This window comes from Eulemur rufifrons, chromosome 6 (assembly GCF_041146395.1).
Source record: "Eulemur rufifrons isolate Redbay chromosome 6, OSU_ERuf_1, whole genome shotgun sequence".
In the NCBI taxonomy this organism is placed as follows: Eukaryota; Metazoa; Chordata; class Mammalia; order Primates; family Lemuridae; genus Eulemur; species Eulemur rufifrons.
In genome coordinates this window covers 12,067,799-12,087,368 of record NC_090988.1, presented here as the reverse complement: position 1 = coordinate 12,087,368, position 19,570 = coordinate 12,067,799, and the positions used below count along the sequence as shown (strand labels likewise).

Below are 19,570 nucleotides of genomic sequence, written 5' to 3'. Positions count from 1 at the left end.
AATATAATGAAATAACAATGCTTTTCAGTGGAATCATAGCTAAGAAAATTTTCAGAAAATGAAAAAAGACACATATTTAGAGAAAACACTTGTAAAACGTGTCTGATAATCAGGCTGCATCTGAAATATATTTTGAAACATTTACAACTCAATAAGAAAACAAATAATCTGATGCAATTTTTAAAAGTTGGTCAAAATGTTTTAAAAGATACTTCAACAATGATAATGTACAAATACAAAATAAATGCATGAAAAGATCATCAATGCCATTTTTCATTAAAAAATGCAAAGTGAAAATAAAATTAGATGATTCCACTATACATGTACTAAAATGACCAAAATAAAAAAGACTAACAATACCAAGTGTTGGCAAGAATGTGCAACTAGAGGACTTTCATACATTGGTGGCAGGAATGAAAAAGATGCAAAGACTTCGGGGGACACAATTTAACAATTTATTATACAGCTAAATATACACTTACCATACAACATACTAATTCTACTCCTAGGAATGTATCCAAGAGAAAGAAAAACAAATATTCACCCAAAAACATAAACCCAAGTGCTCATAAAAGTTTTATTTACAATAGCCAAAACTTAAAACTCAAGTGTCCATTGTCTTGTGAAAACATAAACAAACTGTGGTATATCCATACAATCTATACAATTCGTAACTCTCAGTATACAAAGGAGGAAACTACTAATACCTGAAACACTTGGATTAATCTCGAAGCATCACATTAAGGGAAAGAAGTCACTCAGAAAACACTACATGTTATAGGATTCCACTTATATAAAATTGTAGAAAATTCAAAATTACTGTGACAGAAAGCATATCTATGATTGTAGAGGATGAGGTGGAGAAAGAAAAGCATTTACTACAAAGGAGTGCAAGGAAACTTTTCAAGGTATGGAAATATGTAAACCATTGTTGTGATGATGATGGTGGTTATATGATTAAAGGCACTTTTCAAAATTCAACAAATTATATGGTTAAAATTGCCTATTGTATATAAATGAAACCTCAATAAAATGGATTTTAAAATATATACAGAGACATATACATATATGTAAATCATCTTGGTTCAAAGAGCAGCTTATACCTTAGTTTAAGATCCATTTATGATAAACTCATGGCCAATATCATACTGAATGGGGAAAAACTGAAACCATTCCCACTTAGAACTGGAACCAGACAAGATTGCCCACAATCTCCACCTCTATTCAACATAGTGAATAATTCCCCTCAACAAGAGAGGGGAATTAAGGACGTCCAAATGGGGGCAGATGAGATCAAACTCTCACTCTTTGCCGATGATATGATATTATATCTAGAAAACCCGAAGAATTCAACCAAGAGACTCCTGGAATTGATAAATGAATTCAGTAAAGTCTCAGGATACAAAATCAATACACACAAATCAGAGGCATTCATATATACCAGTAACAGTCAAGCTGAAATGCAAATCAAAAATGCAATACCTTTTACAATAGCCTCAAACAAAATTAAATATCTAGGAAAATATTTAACGAAAGATGTGAGACACATATACAGGGAGAACTATGAAACACTAAGAAAAGAAATTGTAGAAGATGTAAACAGATGAAAAAAATCTGTCTTGTTCATGGATTGGTAGAATCAACATTGTTAAAATGTCTACATTACCTAAAGTGATCTACAGAATTAATGCAATCCCTATCAAAGTACCATCATCATTCTTTACAGATCTAGAAAAAATAATTCTATGCTTTGTATGGAACCAGAGAAGACCTCGTATAGCCAAAGGAATCTTAAGTAAAAAGAACAAACTTGGAGGTATAGGTCTACCAGACTTCAGTTTTTTTTTTTTAAGTTTTCCAAGTTTCTGTTTCCCTGAGGCTTTGAAACAAGTCTCTCAAGTTTTCTTTAAACAAAATAGAGCACCCAAGAGAGTCTTCCAGAAGACCTTAACTTTGTAATTGTGATTAGTTACTTCAATTCTAACATTCTTTGATTACAATAATAATTAATTTTTTTATGCAATAGTCCCAAGAGCCATTCAACCAAATCTCTAATGGTTAACAAAAAAACATTCTTAGAGATTACAATTGCAATCAGTTTGACTTAGGCAAGGTCATATTATATTCAGGAGAAAGCAAATAAGGTGGATACATCTACAATCAATTCACAACAAGGCCGGTGAATAAACAGGATTGTCTAAAAAATCATGAAGCTTTAAAGAGATATTTCAGTGAATACAAATACAAATTTTTCTAGCAATCAGGACTATTAAAGTAAAATGAGATTCTTCAGGAATGGGGAGGTTAACATCACTGGACAACAACTTGTTGAAGATGTTGCAGACTATTTTAGAATCAGGTTGGCTCTTAAACCTTTTAAGTTCTTTTCTAACCTGAAATTCTATGGTTTTTAAAAATTCCAATTTTCTGGTTGGATCCACTAAAGAAATAGAAAGTGAATGAATAGAGTGGAAATCACATTCGTACAAGTGAAAAGAAAATCTGAGAGTTGAGAAGTTACCAGGGATCTAAAATAAAAGGGAGAGGGCCTACGCTTAATTCAGTTGTATCTTAGTTCTTGATTCATCACCAAACCTAACCATCCTGCCCCTCTTGACAAAAATGTCATCCAGAATGTATATTGCTTGAAACTCAGAACAGTGTTCTGAGATTAAGACATACTGGAAGTGTTGAGGGTTAAATGATAGTATAATACTGGGATTTATTCTAAGTCAAGACTTTGACTTCTTCAGTGGGACAAAGAAAGAGAAAGAACTGAAAAAAGTAATCAGGGATTACAAAAAGATAGTCTTTTAATAAAGGGAAGAAGAAGTATTTAAGGAAAAATTGAATAACCTCTGGGTGTAGTTTTGAAAGGAGATTAAGTATGATATGGTAAAGAGTCTTAGATAAGACAGATTTATATAGAACTCAAAATTGGAGTAATAAAAACTTTTCAAGAATAGTGGATGGTATACAGCAGGAAAAAAATACTCCAAGTTCAACTTTCATAACGTACGTGAATGAAGAAAATACCAATTTGTTCTACAATCAGTGTGATGTAAGTACACTTTTTTTAGGAAATGGTCTATATTATATGTTAAACAGTCTGTTTTACCTAAATTTGTTTACATGTGTATTTTATAAATTAAAGTGCAATTACTGATCTGTTAAAAATTTTAGTGAGAGCAGATGTCAAATGTTATAAATTTAAGTATGTAATTAAATGCTTTTAATATACTTCAGTGATAATTAATTTTTTTCACATTTTCCTGATAGCAGCAAAGATCTGAAATTATCTCCAACCCCCAACTGCCACCACATCTTACTCCATTTCTATTCACCCTTCCCCAACACGATGTTCTTAACAAACATTTATTGAAAATCAGCTAGGTATTAATCACTTTGGTGGCACTGTCATAGGACCCTGAGTCTGGCCTCATGATTGTCCCTACCATAGAGATGAGAAAGATACGACTCAGGATGCTTAAGGCCCTTATTAAAAGATCACAAAGCTACAAGTGACCAAACAAATAATTCAACACAGGTTCTCTGATTCTAAATCCTGCGATACTTTGTCCATTATGCCACATTTTCCTAATCCTTGAATCTTGAACTGTGCAATTTATTCAATTTTCTAAGGATTCACAGAAATGCTGATGAGAAAAAAATGCCCCTAAAAATGAAAGCCTTAATTTGGCAAGGTGACAATTAAACTGTTACACATAGATTGCTGTAGTCTAGAGGGCCCAGGGCCTTTCTTCCTAGACATGATGAAGCCCTGAGATCATCTAAAAAAAGGTCAGTTGTTTTTGTTTTGTTTTGTTTTGTTTTGTTCATTTTCATGAGGTTAAGAGACTCCACTAGGGACAGTAATGGTACGTCTTTAGTCCTTCTCAGAGGACTATATTTGACCCAAATACAGCAAAATAAAAAGCTCTCAATATCATTTTTCCCCATCCTGATAAAATTTTTAACACAAACATGGCAAATAGCAATTCTATGTGTTTTTGACTATCCCAGATTTTGATGTTAAAAAATGGCATAATGCTTCTGAAGATCCCAAATTGTCCAACTCCTACAATACCAGAGGGGAATCAAGCTCCTACTATGGACCTAAAAGACTACAGAGGCAAGAAGAAAATATAGGACATTAACAATGTTGCAAAGCAACTAACTAGACAAATGGAAGGAACAATGGGACAGAAGATAGACAGCTGCATGAGGATCCACATTATTCTGCCATAAGACACCTGTTCATTTCCAGTGTTACCAGGGAAGAAGAGAGGAAGGGGGAAATGCATGGAATTCTAAAGCGATTCGACTTGTCTACATAGTGTGTTCTATTCTATTTTCATGTTAGACCTCAATAACATTATTACTTGTCTAATCAGACATAATAGTACCCTTGTGCAGTAGCAAATAGTTTGGAAGTTTATTATCTGGGCACAGGAGCAGTAAGGAAGGGAGAGAATATTAGAGTATTTGTAGAAAAAAAGTTCCTACTGGTATAAACACCGTATTTCAGTAGACATGACCTTTTGAAATTCTTTGATAATTTAAAAGATGATTAAACAGCCTACCTTGTAACAATTTGAAAAATTACGGAAGAAATAAAATAATGCACCCTGCTATTGTAAATGTCTCTCTCTTATCCTAGACGTTCCCTTTCTTGTTACCCTCCCATCTCTAAACCATGAAAGATCTGCTCTATTAGGCATTTTGGTGTTTGAGTCCCTTCCCAAGCCCAGCATTAATATTGCAGCAATCAGCTTTCCAAAACTACGTAGATCCCAAATAACAACTAGAAAAAGTAAAACATGCCAAGAAAGTGTAGGTTACAGCTGAAACCCTATGTTGAATGAAGACACTTCCCCAATTCGGATTTATTTTTTTAGAAAAAAATGAATACCTCTTGTGCTCAAATAATGGGGAATTAAAAGATAGAATTTTTGACCTCAAAGAAAACAAAAGAAATTTTTAGACTGAGAAGAAATATGGAGACGATCAATATCCTTCTTTTACAGATGTAGAAACCAGGATCAAGGATGTCAAGGAAGTAAAAAGAGCCCTGTTGCTAAATTTAACAGCAAGTCAAGTTACTCCACTCCAACTGCATTTGAAAGTTACTCTTAGATGAACAAATGCCACTATGCATTTGTAAAGGAGTTCACTTACCAACAACCAGAAATGTTAAATAATTCTAAGAAACCAGTATTTCCTTGTCTAGAACAGAGAAGATGAAGACAAAAGCCCTGTTACTAAAATAATTAGGATACCTTGATTCATGAGATGAATGAGTGGTAAATAAAAATAAAGAGGCAACTACAGGAACCAGAAAAAGTCATAGCTAAATTTTCAGATGAAAAATCTGTTTAGAAAAAAAAGTCTTAGCTGTGAGACTTATCACAGTCAAGCTCATAGCATTTATTTTACTTATTTATTTAACCATCTCCCTTAACTACATTATAGGCTTCGTAGGGGAAGTTTTCTGTTGTGGATGTTGTTTTGTTTTTGCTTTGTATTTTTTATTTTCCATTGATATAGCTCCATCACTGAAACTTTGGATGATGCATGGCATATGCTAAAAAACTACTGGTTGACCAAAAAATGAATAAATTAAAATAATAATAAAAATAAACTAGCTGCTGGTGCTCACTTTTCCCAGATAGAGAGGCTCAGGAAAATGACCTCCTTTGAATGGGAATTTGGTGGGCTCCAAGGCAAGAAATTGCCTAGTTCCTGGTTCATACATTTGCCATTTTAACTGAAACTAGGGGAAGTCACAGAATAATACACCAAAGGACACTGCTTCAATTGAAATATATAGACATGCAATAGAAGATGGTCAGCAAAGTTGAGCAGTATTCAGAGATTTGAGTGTTTCTAACACATGTATCAGCATCCAAGTTTTGCACTGATGTTAATAACCTTCTCTTCAAATGGCTCAAAAGAATGCAAAGTACAAGAGAACTATTTGAGAGAACTTGTAAGACTCAGTTGGGGAATGAGAGGGGAAAGTTTTGTTATTATCCTGGATGCTGCCACAGATGGAACATGTAAAGGAACAACAACAAAAACAAAACAAATCCACTAATCATTTTCCCATAAAGACTTTTTCAAACTATATAAAATAAGTTATGCAAATTATTAATTATATATCATGGACCTACTTATTCTGTAATAGTATAGACATAAAAACTTCTATATCATTATATAAAGTAAAAACAAAACTATATAGGTTTAGGGAAAACATTGCTATTTTATCAAAATAATGTGTGTGCAACTGCATACTATATTAATACTCAACACATAGCACCAATAACAAAAGAGAGTAGAAACAAATATAGGTTCTCTCTCATGTGACTGTCTGGGCCACTTTTCATAGTTCCTGGTCTTTGATTTAGAAGTTACCTTCAAAGTTGAAATAACTTTGAGAAAAGCAACTCAAGTTTTATTAATTTTCTCTTTCTCCATTTTCCTAATGTATTCTCAGTTAAGTTTGTCTCTCTTCTTAGGCACAGAACTTACCTGGTGAAACAGTAGGTCAGGAAGAGCAGAAGAGACAGGAAGGAGCATTGCATAAAAGAGATTAAATCATAAAGACTAGAACTGGAGGGACCATGGACACAATTATGTTCAACCAAAAACTTTAAATATGAGAACAGTGAAGTTGGAAGAAGTAATATCATTTACCCAAGGTAAAATTTTCAGGGTCAGAGGAAGATTGTGAACAAATCACTCTTGACTCCTCACACAAAGCTTCTTCTACTTCACTCTTATGACAGATATTAGGAGTTGGAAACTTCCTTAAGCTGACTTTCATCTCTATTATTTTGTTATTTGTTCAGAGATTTGCTGCCCACTAAGCATTGCCTGCAATGGACATGCAAAATCAGACCATGCTGACTGAATTTACCCTGACTGCCTTTCCTGTTCTTCAGAAACTTCAGACTGCCCTTTTTGTGGTCCTCTTGTTCACTTACATGCTGACTCTAGCAGGAAATATTGTCATCATTTCCCTAATATGGGCTGATAATAGCCTCCAAACCCCAATGTACTTCTTCCTCAGTAATTTATCATTTTTGGACATTTTTTACACTACTTCAGTTACTCCAAAGCTGTTAGCTTGTCTCCTAGAGGAAAGAAAGACCATATCCTTTGCTGGCTGCATCACCCAAATATACTTCTTTTTTTTCTTTGGGACGGTGGAGTTTATCCTCTTGGCAGTGATGTCCTTTGACCGCTACGTGGCCATCTGTAACCCTCTGCGCTATACTATCATCATGAACAGCAGAGTCTGCCTTCTGCTGGTCCTGGGCTGCTGGGTGGGAGCCTTCCTGTCTGTGTTGTGCCCAATTGTTGTGGTGTCCAGATTGCCTTTCTGTTATAAGGAAATTAGTCACTTCTTCTGTGACATTGCTCCTCTGCTACAGGCAGCCTGTACAGACACTCATTTCATCCAGATGATAAACTTCCTCTTATCTTCTCTCGTCCTCCTGACCTCACTGGTGCTCACCATTGTGTCCTACACCTACATCATTTCTACCATCTTGCACATCCCCTCAGCTCAAGGACGTCAGAAGGCCTTTTCCACCTGTGCTTCTCACATCACCGTTGTTTCCATTGCCTACGGGAGCAACATCTTCATGTACGTGAGGCCCAGCCAGAGTCACACACTGAAGTTTGACAAGGTGACAGCTGTCCTCACCACAATGGTGACCCCTCTTCTGAATCCCTTCATTTATAGTTTAAGAAATGAAAAGGTAAAGGAAGTCTTGAGGGAAGCAATCAACAAAATTATGTCCTTGTTGCACAGGATAACTTGAAACTTAAACAAAGCTTGTTGCTTAGAACAGGTATTTTCAACTCTTTGACAGCATGGAGAAGGACATGTTTCAAGACCAGAAAATCAAAGATCTATGGGAAAGTATGAATAGGCTTTGTGCCACCTCAGAGACAAAGTATCATAGTTGACTATGGTTCAGAGGAGATAATTCAGAGAGAAAAAAAATAACACTTTCTGAACTCTATTCTTGGACCACCGTGCACACACACAATATCATTAAGGACAAATAGTGAAGTGAAGTAAGAAAATCTGAATTTTAAGTCTGGCTTTATTGTGTTTTTATCAGGCAACACTTAGCCTATCTGAACTTTAGTTTTTAAAGGGGGAAAGTTTTTGTACTTTTTGTTGTTGTTGTTGTAGGCTTAACTAAGACAGTTTAAGAAATGGAGCCACATATAATTAAAGGCAAACACTTTTGAAGTCATCAATTTGAAAACATAAACTGAGGGAAGTGTCCAGAGAAAACGTGAATAGAACATTCTCTTAATGGTCACATTCCTACTCCTGTATTGGAGAAAATATGTGGCAAACTTATAAAGTGTTGATACATATTTTAAAATTCCAAAAGTAATACAGGATTCTATTTCCAATAGGCAGCCTGAAAGAATTGCACCTTTTGGAACAAGTCAGCCCTATAAATAAAAAAGGCTAAAATTAGACAACTATCAAGGGAGGACTCTTAAATCTTTGTTAATTAAAAATGGCATGAAAAAGCAGAGATTGATGGCATATCTACTAAAATTTGAATGGTTCATTATAAGTGGTCCCAATGCTCCACCAACTCCTCAAACTATAACAGGGCCATAATAGATTTGCTCAATTTATACTAGCTTTGATATGCTTTCAAAGACTGAACATAAAAAAGAGGAATCTACAATATGTGGAGATAAAGTGCTGATCAAAATGGTGTGAGGTAAAGGGGAGGATTATGAATGTGAATGATGAGAGGGCCAGGGTCTCTTGGCACGAAATACAGCAGGAGAACAGAGCCAGTCTGCATGGGCATAGGTAAACTGGCCTGGGGGTGGTAAAGAAAATTTACTGGGACTGTGGACACTGATGCACACTGTACTGTCATACACAAATGTAATGATGAAAAGATAAAGGACAATTAAGTAAATTAAGAGGTATGGTAATGCACACACAAAAATAAGGATATAAAATAAGAATTTTTGCTGTGCTTTTCCCAGTTATTTTTTTCCAACTCTATCGTGGTATGATTGACAAATAAAAATTGTATATAGTTTAGATGCACAATGTGATGTTTTGCTATAATATACACTGTGAAATGATTGCCACAGTCAAGCTAATTAGCATATGCATCAGCTCACAGTTACCATTTATACCTGTGTGTGTGTGATGAGAACACTTAAAATCTACTTTCTTAGCAAATTTCAAGTACAAAATGCAATATTATTAACTATAGTCACCACGTTGTACATTAGATCTTCACAACTTATTCATCCTGCATAACTGAAACTTTGTACCCTTTAACCAACAGCTCCTCATTTAACTAACTCCCAGGCCCTGGCAACCACCATTCTACTCTTGTGTTTTTGTAAGTTTAAAATTTTTAGATGCCACATAAGTAAGATCATGTGGTATTTGTCATTGTGTGCTGGCTTATTGCTCTTAGCATAAGACTCCCCAGTTTCACCTATCTTGTTGCAAAATCAGGATCTTCTTCTTGTTTAAAGCTGAGTAATATTACATTGTATTTACATACCACATTATATTATCAATTTATCCGTTGATGGACTCTTAGTTTGTTTCCATATCTTGGGTATTGTGGGATTGCTGGATCATATGGCAATTCTATTTTTAATTTTTTGAGGAACATCCATACTGTTTTCCATAATGGTTGTACCAAATTAAATTTATACCATCAGTATACCAGGTCTCTCTTTTCTCCATATCCTCACCAACACTTTTCATCTCTTCTCTTTTTGGTAATAGCCATTCTAGCAACCATAAGGTGATCTTATTGTGGTTTTTGACTTGTATTTCTCTGATGATTAGTAATGTCGAGCACCTTTTCATATAACTGTCAACGATTTGTATATCTTCTTTGGATAAATGTCTATTCGAGTCCTTTAATCATGTTTTAATTGAGTTATTTGTTTTTTTACTGTTGAATGTTTGAGTCCCTGATATATTTTAGATATTAAACCCTTATCAAATGTACAGTTTGCAAATATTTTCACCCAATCTATAGGTTTTCTCTTCCCTCCCTTGACTGTTTCTTGGTTGGGAAGAAGCTTTTTAGTTTGATGAAATTGCACTTGTCCAATTTTCCTTTCGTTGCTTGTGCTTCTGATGTCATATCTAAAAAATCATTGCTCAGACCAAATTGAAGTTGCTTTTCCCTATATTTCCTTCTAGGAATTTTACAGTTTCAGGTCTTATGTTTAAATATTTAATCTACTTCAAATTGATTTTAGCATATGGTGTAAGATAAGGGTTCAATTTAATTCTTCTGCATGTGGATATATACTTTTTCCAATACCATTTACCAAAGAGGCTGCCCTATCCCCGTTGTGTGTTCTTGGCATCTTTGTTGAAAGTCAATTGACCATAAATGCATGGCTTTAATTCTAGGCTCTCTATTCTGTTCCATTGGTCTGTAAGTCTATTTTTATGTCAGTACGATGCTGTTTTGATTACGATAGGATTGTAGTAGTAATATATTTTGAAGTCAAGGATCATGATGCTTCCAGTTTTTTGTTTTTTTTTTTTCCTCAAGAAGATTGCTTTGGCTCTTCAGAGTCGTCAGTGGTTCCATACAAATTTTTGATTTTTTTCTCTTTCTGTGAAAAATTTCATTGGAATTTTGGTAGGGATTACATTGAATTTGTAGATTGCTTTGGGTAGTATGAGCATTTTAACAATCTTTGTGCTTCCAATTCATGAATATGAGATACCTTTTCATTCATTTCTGTCTTCTTCAACTTCTTTCATCAATGTTTTATAGTTTTCAGTGTACAGGTCTTATACCTCTTTGGTTAAATTTATTCCCAAGTATTTTTTCATTGCTATGGTAAATGGGATTGTCTGCTTAATTTTTTTTTTTTTTTGGATAGTGTATTGTTGGTGTATAGAAACATTACTGATTTTCAAATGTTTGATTTTGCATCCTGCAACTTTACTAATTTTTTATTAGCTCTAACAGTTTTTGGGTGGAGTCTTTAGGGTTTTCCATATAAAAGATCATGTCATCTGCAAACAGACCACAGACTCTTGATTAAAAATTTAACTTCTTCCTTTCTGATTTGGAAGCCTTTTATTTCTTTCTCTCATCTAATTACTCTGGCTAGGACTTCCAGTACTATGTTGAATAGAAGTGGCAAGAATGGGCATCTTTTTCGCGACTCCCCCACTGCCCAGAGCTCAGGCCTGCTCCTAGGGAGCTCCCCGCCGCCCAGCAAGCACTCGGCTTCTTTGCACTGGCCCGCGAAGGGCCTCACTAGCATCCAAGAAGAAGAGAATCACTTGCAAATTTGCTCAAAGAAATATGCCAAAGATGTTCCTGGAGCATTGTTTTTAAGAAAATAGCGGAGTGGTTGTGACTGCCTGGATTCGCGCTCCTGGTGAGGAAGTCATGGATCCGGACCTGCCACAACGCTAGAGGACCGCTCCCACACAAAAACAGCAGTGTGAATCCACGGAAAATCAATGTGGGAAAAACAGAGCGAGTGAGGTCTGAGGTGAACGAAAAATAAGATCACGAAATTCTGCAGAATGTGGGGCAGACAGTAGCCAGCGGAGCGCGGGTCGGCTACACCCACCCCCAGGCGGGGTGGGGGCAGCCTCCTAGGAAAGCGGCTTGCTCTCCTCACTGACCTCCACTCCCAATTATTTAGAGACCTGCCTCAAGCCAGTGCAGAATCACCGAGGGAGACGTGGGGCAATGCAGACAGGAGGCTTTTTCGGGAAAACAGCTTAGAACCTGGGGGGGTCTCAGCTGAGGCCGTGCTTGGCGAGGAGGGAGGGACCTGCACCAGGGTGGAGAAGCCCGGGGGATCCCTGAATGGCGAATTGCGTTGTACCTCCTTGCTGCCTTTTTCGGTGGTTCTCCAGCTGGTGGCCCCCAATGGGCGTCTTTGCTTACCAGCCCCCTGGCAGCAGCAGCCTCTGCCTGCTGGGGCACCGGTCCCCTCCAGCCCTGGAGCTCTGCGGGCATGCGGGCGCCATCTTGAAAGCAAAGGCGAAACGACTCGGGAGCCATAAGGTGCCCAGCGGCTCTCTCTGCCCGGTGCCCTCCGCTGGTCTCTGAACCCACGCCAGGAGTGAAAGATATACATGAGCACGCTCGGCAGGAGACAATAACGGGTGAACAGCTTGGACCCTAGGGGAATCTCCGCTGGGGCCGCGCTCGGCGTGAAGGGGCAGAGCTGCGCTTAGGCGTAAAAAAAAAAAAAAAAAAAAAGAAAGGAAAAAAAAAATTAGGGTCGCCGAACTACATATTTTATTTTTGGTGTATTTTTTCTGGTTTTTTTTGCGGCAGCTCACGAGCCGGACAGCCTCAGCAGGCACCTTTGCCCTCCAGGCCTCTGGCTGCCGTGCCTTTTGAACGCAGAAGCTAGATCCCCACCAGCCCCGGAGCTCTGCGGGTGTGCAGGTGCCATCTTGAAATCGACAGCGAAACCGCTCAGGACCCAAAAGGTGCCGAGTGGGCGTGAAGGGGCGGAGCTGCTCTAAGGCGTAAAAACAAAAAAAAAAACATAGAGTCCCCGAACTATATACTTTATTTTTGTGTATCTTTCCGTTTTGCGGTGTGGTGTGGTGGTGTGTAGTTTTGTCTTTGTTCTTTTTTGTTTGTGTTTTTGGTGTTTTTGGTTTGGTTTTTTGTGTGTTTTTTTTAATATATATATATTGTTTTCTTCTTTTTCTTCTTTTTTTTCTTCTCTTTCTTTTCTTTTTTTCTTTTCTTTTCTTTTTTTCTTTCTTCTCTCTTTTTGCCTTCTAGCTGGGGAGCCACGGTGAGCTTCAGAACTGGCCAGGCCCCTGGCTCTGGTACATACCAGAACCTGAGCAGTCACCCCCAGCACTGGCGATCTGCAGGCGTGCAATCGCCATCTTGGGGCCCACAGCCAAGTCACTGCGGAGCAATAGGGTCCCAAGAGGCTGCCTAGATGGCCCCCTCCTCTGGTCCATGGACCTTATATAGGGGCCCCGCCCATGTGTAAACACTGAATACTTCTCCAGAAGCGAGAATGTGGAGCCTGGTCCCTCGGGACATTAGGCCAAGGCAGACTTTTGCCCGTGGGAGCTGCAACAACTGGGGCGCTGAGCGAGCGAGGGCACCGTCCACTCCCCATAGCTAGTATCTTTCCTGTGGATAGAGACAGAAACCACCCCTATAGAGTTAGAACCAAAGGGAAACAAACAAACAAAGAGAATTTCGGTCTACTACTAGTGTCGACCCTGCCTGCCTTCTGAAAGACAACACAGTGTCCTAACTCGCCAAAGCGGTCTTGGATCACTCCAATCCTCTAGGGTTGGACCCATCAGAAGCAGTCCCCCAACTGAAATAGAAAAATCTCTAAACAATACACAACAGTCTCCCCCTCTTGCCAAAGGAAGCAACATACCTAGAATGCTTCACAGCCTAAGAACAGAGTACAAAGAGTGCTGTTAACCAGACTAAATCTATAAGAAAAGATCCAACGATAAATCTAGATGGGAAGGGCCCAGCGAAAAAACACGGGGAGCACAAAGAATCAAATGGAAAGCTCACCCCCAAAGAGAAATACCAGCTCTCAACCATTTGACACAAACCAGATTCAAAACACCAACATGTCACAGGAAGAATTCCAATTATAGATTATAAACAAGCTGAATAATATACAAGAATCAATGGATAACCAACACAAAGAAACCAAAAAAATACAGGATTTGGAGGAAAAATTCACTAAAGAAATTGAAATATTGAAGAAAAACCAAACTGAACTCCTAGAAATGAAGAATTCACTCAGAGAGCTACAAAACACTGTGGAAAGTCTCAAGAGCAGGGTGGATCAAAGAGAGGAAAGAATCTCAGATATTGAAGATAACTCTTTCCAACTAAATAAGTCAGTCACAGAGATAGATCCAAGAAATAAGAGAAATGATCAGAGTCTTCAAGAAATGTGGGATTATGTGAAGAAACCTAACTTGAGAGTTATTGGCATTCCTGAGGGTGAAGAAGATAATAAGCAAGGGTTGGACAAGCTATTTGAAGACATAATCGAGGAAAATTTTCCAGGGCTTGCTAATACCCTAGACATACAGATTCAAGAAACTCAAAGGACCCCTGGGAGATTCATAGCAAATAGGAAAACACCACGCCATGTAGTCATCAGGCTGACCAAAATATCCACTAAAGAGTCCCTTCTTCGAGCTTTAAAGAGAAAGAAACAAGTAACTTACAAAGGAAAACCCATCAGAATTACGCTAGATTTCTCAGCTGAAACGTTACAAGCAAGAAGAGGTTGGGCCCCATTTTCACGCTTCTGAAACAGAATAATGCCCAGCCTAGAATCTTGTACCCAGCTAAGCTAAGTTTTCTATACGAAGGAGAAATTAAGACATTCTCAGATAAACAAAGGTTGAGGGAATTCACCAAGATGAGACCAGCCCTCCAAGAAATACTCAAAAGAGAGTTACACACAGATCAGCATATGAAAGATCCATGAATGTAAAACTACTCAAGAGCTAAAGATCAAATTCCAGATACCACAATTGCTCAGGAGAGAAAACATCGCAATGAAGTTCTACCCAACAAGCTGAACAAAAAACTATCTCACTTATCAGTTTTCTCAATAAATGTGAATGGCTTGAATTCCGCGCTCAAGAGACATAGACTGGCCCAATGGATAAAAAAACACAATCCAAGTCTCTGCTGTCTTCGAGAAACTCACCTAACCTGCAAAGATGCATTTAGACTGAAAATAAAAGGATGGAAATCGATATTTCAAGCAAACGGTAACCAAAAGAAAGCTGGTGTGGCAATCTTAATTTGTAATAACTTAGCTTTCAAACCAACAAAAATAATAAAAGACAAAGATGGTTACTACATACTGGTTAAGGGCACAATTCAACAAGAAGCCATGACTATACTCAATATATATGCACCCAACCTAGGTGCACCTAGATTCATAAAGCAAACCCTACTAGATCTGAACCAAATGATAGATAACAATACTGTAATAGCTGGAGACTTTAACACCCCACTCACAGTACAGGACAGATCCTCCAAACAGAAAATAAACAAAGACATAATGGACCTAAATAGAATGCTAGAACAAATGGGCATGGCTGACATCTATAGGACATTCTACCCAAAGTCCACAGAATATACATTCTTCTCATCAGCTCACGGGACATTCTCTAAGATTGACCATGTCCTAGGACATAAAGCATGTCTTAAAAAATTCAAAAAATAGAAATTATACCATGCATCTTCTCAGATCACAGCGGAATAAAAGTAACAATGAACCCAAACAGAAACCCTCACTTACTCAAAGTCATGGAAGCTAAATAACTTTCTCCTGAATAGTTATTCTATAAAGGAAGAAATCAAGATGGAAATCAAGTTTCTTTGAATTAAATGACAATGGAGATACAACTTATCAAAATCTATGGGACGCAGCTAAAGCAGTCCTGAGAGGAAAATTCATATCCATAAATGCCTATATCCAAAAGACAGAAAACCTGCAAATAGACAACCTAACGAATAGACTCAAAGAACCGGAGAAAGAAGAACAGAACGACCCCAAACCCAGCAGAAGGCGAGAAATAACTAAGATCAAATCAGAATTAAATGAAAAGGACAACAAAGAAACTATAAGGGAAATTAATAAAACAAAAAGTTGGTTCTTTGAAAAGATAAACAAAATAGACACACCTCTGGCTAGACTAACCAAGAACACAAAAGTAAAATCTCTAATAACCTCCATTAGGAACATGAAAGGAGAAATCACAACCGATGCTACAGAGATACAAGATATCATCTATGAATTCTACAAAAATCATTATGCACACAAACTGGAGAATGTGGAGGAAATGGACAAATTTTTAGAAACACATAGTCTTCCCAGGCTCAACCAGGAAGAAATAGAGTACCTGAACAGACCAATATCAAGAACTGAAATCGAAACAGCAATAAAAAAACCTTCCCAAAAAGAAAAGTCCTGGTCCAGATGGGTTCACACCTGAATTTTACCATACATACAAAGAAGAACTGGTGCCCATCCTACATAAACTATTCTCCAATATTGAGAAGGATGGAATTCTCCCCAACACGTTCTACCAAGCCAATATAACATTGATACCAAAACCTGGAAAGGACGCAACAAAAATAGAGAACTACAGACCAATTTCTCTCATGAATATAGATGCAAAAATTTTCAATAAAATACTAGCAAATTGAATCCAAGTACTTACCAAAAAAATAATCCACCACGACCAAGTGGGCTTCATCCCAGAGATGCAGGGGTGGTTCAACATATGTAAATCTATAAATGTAATTCACCACATAAAGAGAAGCAAAAACAAAAACCATATGATACTCTCATTAGATGCAGAAAAAGCATTTGACAAAATTCAACACCCTTTTATGATAAAAACGCTTAACAAAATAGGCGTAGATGGAACCTACCTAAAAATGATACGAGCCATATATGACAAACCCACAGCCAACATCATTCTGAATGGGGAAAAATTGAAAGCACTCCCACTTAGAACTGGAACCAGACAGGGCTGCCCACTGTCCCCATTACTTTTCAACATAGTATTGGAAGTCCTTGCGAGAGCTATCAGGCAAGAGAGCAAAATCAAGGGAGTCCAAATAGGGAAGGAAGAGATCAAACTCTCACTTTTTGCTGATGATATGATGTTATATCTGGAAAAACCCCAGGATTCAACCATGAGACTCCTGGAATTGATTAACGAATATAGCAAAGTCTCAGGCTACAAAATTAATATACACAAATCAGAGGAATTTATATATGCCAATAACAGTCAATCGGAAAACCAAATTAAAGACTCAATACCCTTCAAAATAGCAACAAAGAAAATAAAATGTCTAGGTATATACCTAACTAAAGAGGTAAAGGACCTCTATAAGGAAAACTATGAAACACTGAGAAAAGAAATAGCAGAACTTGCAAATAGATGGAAAAATATACCATGCTCGTGGATTGGAAGAATCAACATTTTTAAAATGTCTATACTACCCAAAGTGATCTACAGATTCAATGTAATCCCTATTAAATTACCAACATCATTCTTCACAGACGTAGAGAAAATAATTATACACTTTGTATGGAATCAGAGAAGACCCCGTATAGCAAAAGCAATTTTAAGCAACAAAAACAAAATGGGAGGTATTAATTTGCCAGACCTCAAACTATACTACAAGGCCGTGGTTCTTAAAACAGCCTGGTATTGGCACAAGTACAGGGACACAGACCAGTGGAACACAACAGAAAATCCAAATATAAAACCATCCTCATATAGCCATCTAATTTTTGACAAAGCAGGAAAGAATATACTCTGGGGACAAAAATCCCTATTCAATAAATGGTGCTGGGAGAATTGGTTAGCCACATGTAGAAGACTGAAACAGGACACACAGCTTTCACCTCTCACAAAAATCAAATCACGGTGGATAACAGACTTAAACCTTAGGCGTGATACAATCAGAATTCTAGAAGAAAATGTAGGAAAGACTCTTACAGACATTGGCTTAGGCAAAGAATTTATGAAGAAGACCCCCAAGGCAATCACAGCAACAACAAAAACAAATAAACGGCACCTGATGAAATTAAAAAGCTTCTGCACAGCCAAAGAAACTGTCACGAGAGCAAACAGACAACCTACACAGTGAGAAAAAATGTTCACATGCTACACATCCGATAAATGACTGATAACTAGAATCCATTGAGAACTCAGGAAAATCAGCAAGAAAAAAATCCAACAACCCTATCAAAAAGTGGGAAAAGGACATGAGTAGAAAATTTTCAAAAGAACACAGAAGAATGGTCAAACGTGAAAAAATGCTCAACACCTCTAATCATCAGGCAAATGCAAATCAAAACCACAATGAGATAACACTTAAAGCCAATGATAATGGCCTTTATCCACAAGTCCCATAACAATAAACACTGATGTGGATGCAGTGAGACACGAACACTCATACACTGTTGGTGGGATTGCAAACTAGCGCAACCTCTGTGGAAAGCAATATGGAGATACCTTAAACAGATACAAGTAAACCTACCATTTGATGCAGCAATCCCATTATTGGGCATCTACTGAAAAGAACAAAAGACATACTATAAAAAAGACATCTGCACCCAAATGTTTATACCAGCACAATTCACAATTGCAAAGATGTGCAAACAAACCAAGTGTCCATCAATCCATGAGCGGGTTAATAAAATGTGGTATATGTGTACCATGAAGTACTGCTCAGCTATGAGAAACAATGGTGATATAGCACCTCTCATATTTTCCCGAATAGAGTTGGAATCCGTTCTACTAAGGGAAGTATCCCAAGAATGGTAAAATAGGCACCACATGTAAAAACCATCAAATTGGTTTCACTGATCATCACCTAAGAGCACATTTAGGAATAACATTGATCTGGTGTCGGGGAGATGTGGGTGGGGGAGGGGATAGGTGTATACATACGTAATGAGTGTGATATGCACTGTATAGGGGATGGACACGTTTGAAGCTCTGACTCAGGCGGGTGGGGGCGAAGAGCAATATATGTAACCTAAACTTTTGTACCCCCACAATATACTGAAATAAGAATATAAAAGATAATTACAAGGAAAAAAAAAAAAAAGAAAATCCTTGTCTAGAAGACAATGTGGGAGAAACTCTTAGAGACATTGGCCTAAGCAAAGAATTTATGAAGAAGACCCCAAAGGCAATCACAGCAACAACAATAAAGAAATGGCACCTGATGAAATTAAAAAGCTTCTGCCCTGCCAAAGATACTGCCACGAGAGCAAACAGACAACCTGAATGAAACTGCAGGCCAGCTCCAGGTCTGGTCCCGGGAGGCGGATGGCAGCGCGAGGTCCCCCCGGGGCGTCAGGCGCGCTCCCTCCCTTGAGGTTTCCACCCTGCCTAGCGCTGGAGCTCAGGCTCTGGGCGCGCGATTAGGGTCCTGAAGCCCAGCTGAACTCTGAGCCAGAGTCCCGAAACCAAAGATGACATCCCCAAGGGCGCTCCCAGGAGGGAGATGGCTCCAACCGGCACAGGCTCTGGAGCCCAGCAGCAGCAGTTAAGCCTGGATGGCGCCGGCCCGCCAGGGTAACACCTTGAGCCCAGGCCGGACAGGGCGCACCCCTTGGCCGGCCTGAATCCACCGCCGGGCTCCCTGCAAGCCCGGCAGGGCCTCACCCAACAAACTAGGGTGGGCGAGCACTCACCCACCGCGGACTTCCTCCTCTTGGTCGACGTCCAGCAGGCCATGGCGACGACGAAGACGACCACCCCGCACTGCTGGGGCTGCAGCTCTGGCGGCAGCGGCTACACCTGCTTGGGCGCCAGCCGCCACGCAGCACTCTGGGGAGCCCTGCCGCCTGCCTGCGCACCGTGCGCTCTTCTGCCAAGTTCTGGCCAAGTTCGCCCAAATGCGAGGGCGCCTCATTGCCTCAGCACTGCCCCAGGCCTGGACAGGCTGGACAGGCTGACACCTGCTAGGCTGGTTGGCCTAGCGGGCTC

At 38.6% G+C, this 19,570-nt stretch overlaps 1 protein-coding gene across 1 annotated transcript; it reads left to right on the top strand.

The window, feature by feature from the left end:
- The first annotated feature begins 6,887 nt into the window (after window positions 1–6,887).
- Window positions 6,888–7,829, top strand: LOC138383735 (olfactory receptor 6M1-like). Its single transcript, XM_069468776.1, has one exon. It carries the CDS (start codon window positions 6,888–6,890, stop codon window positions 7,827–7,829), a length of 942 nt encoding a protein of 313 aa, XP_069324877.1.
- The last annotated feature ends 11,741 nt before the right edge of the window (window positions 7,830–19,570 follow it).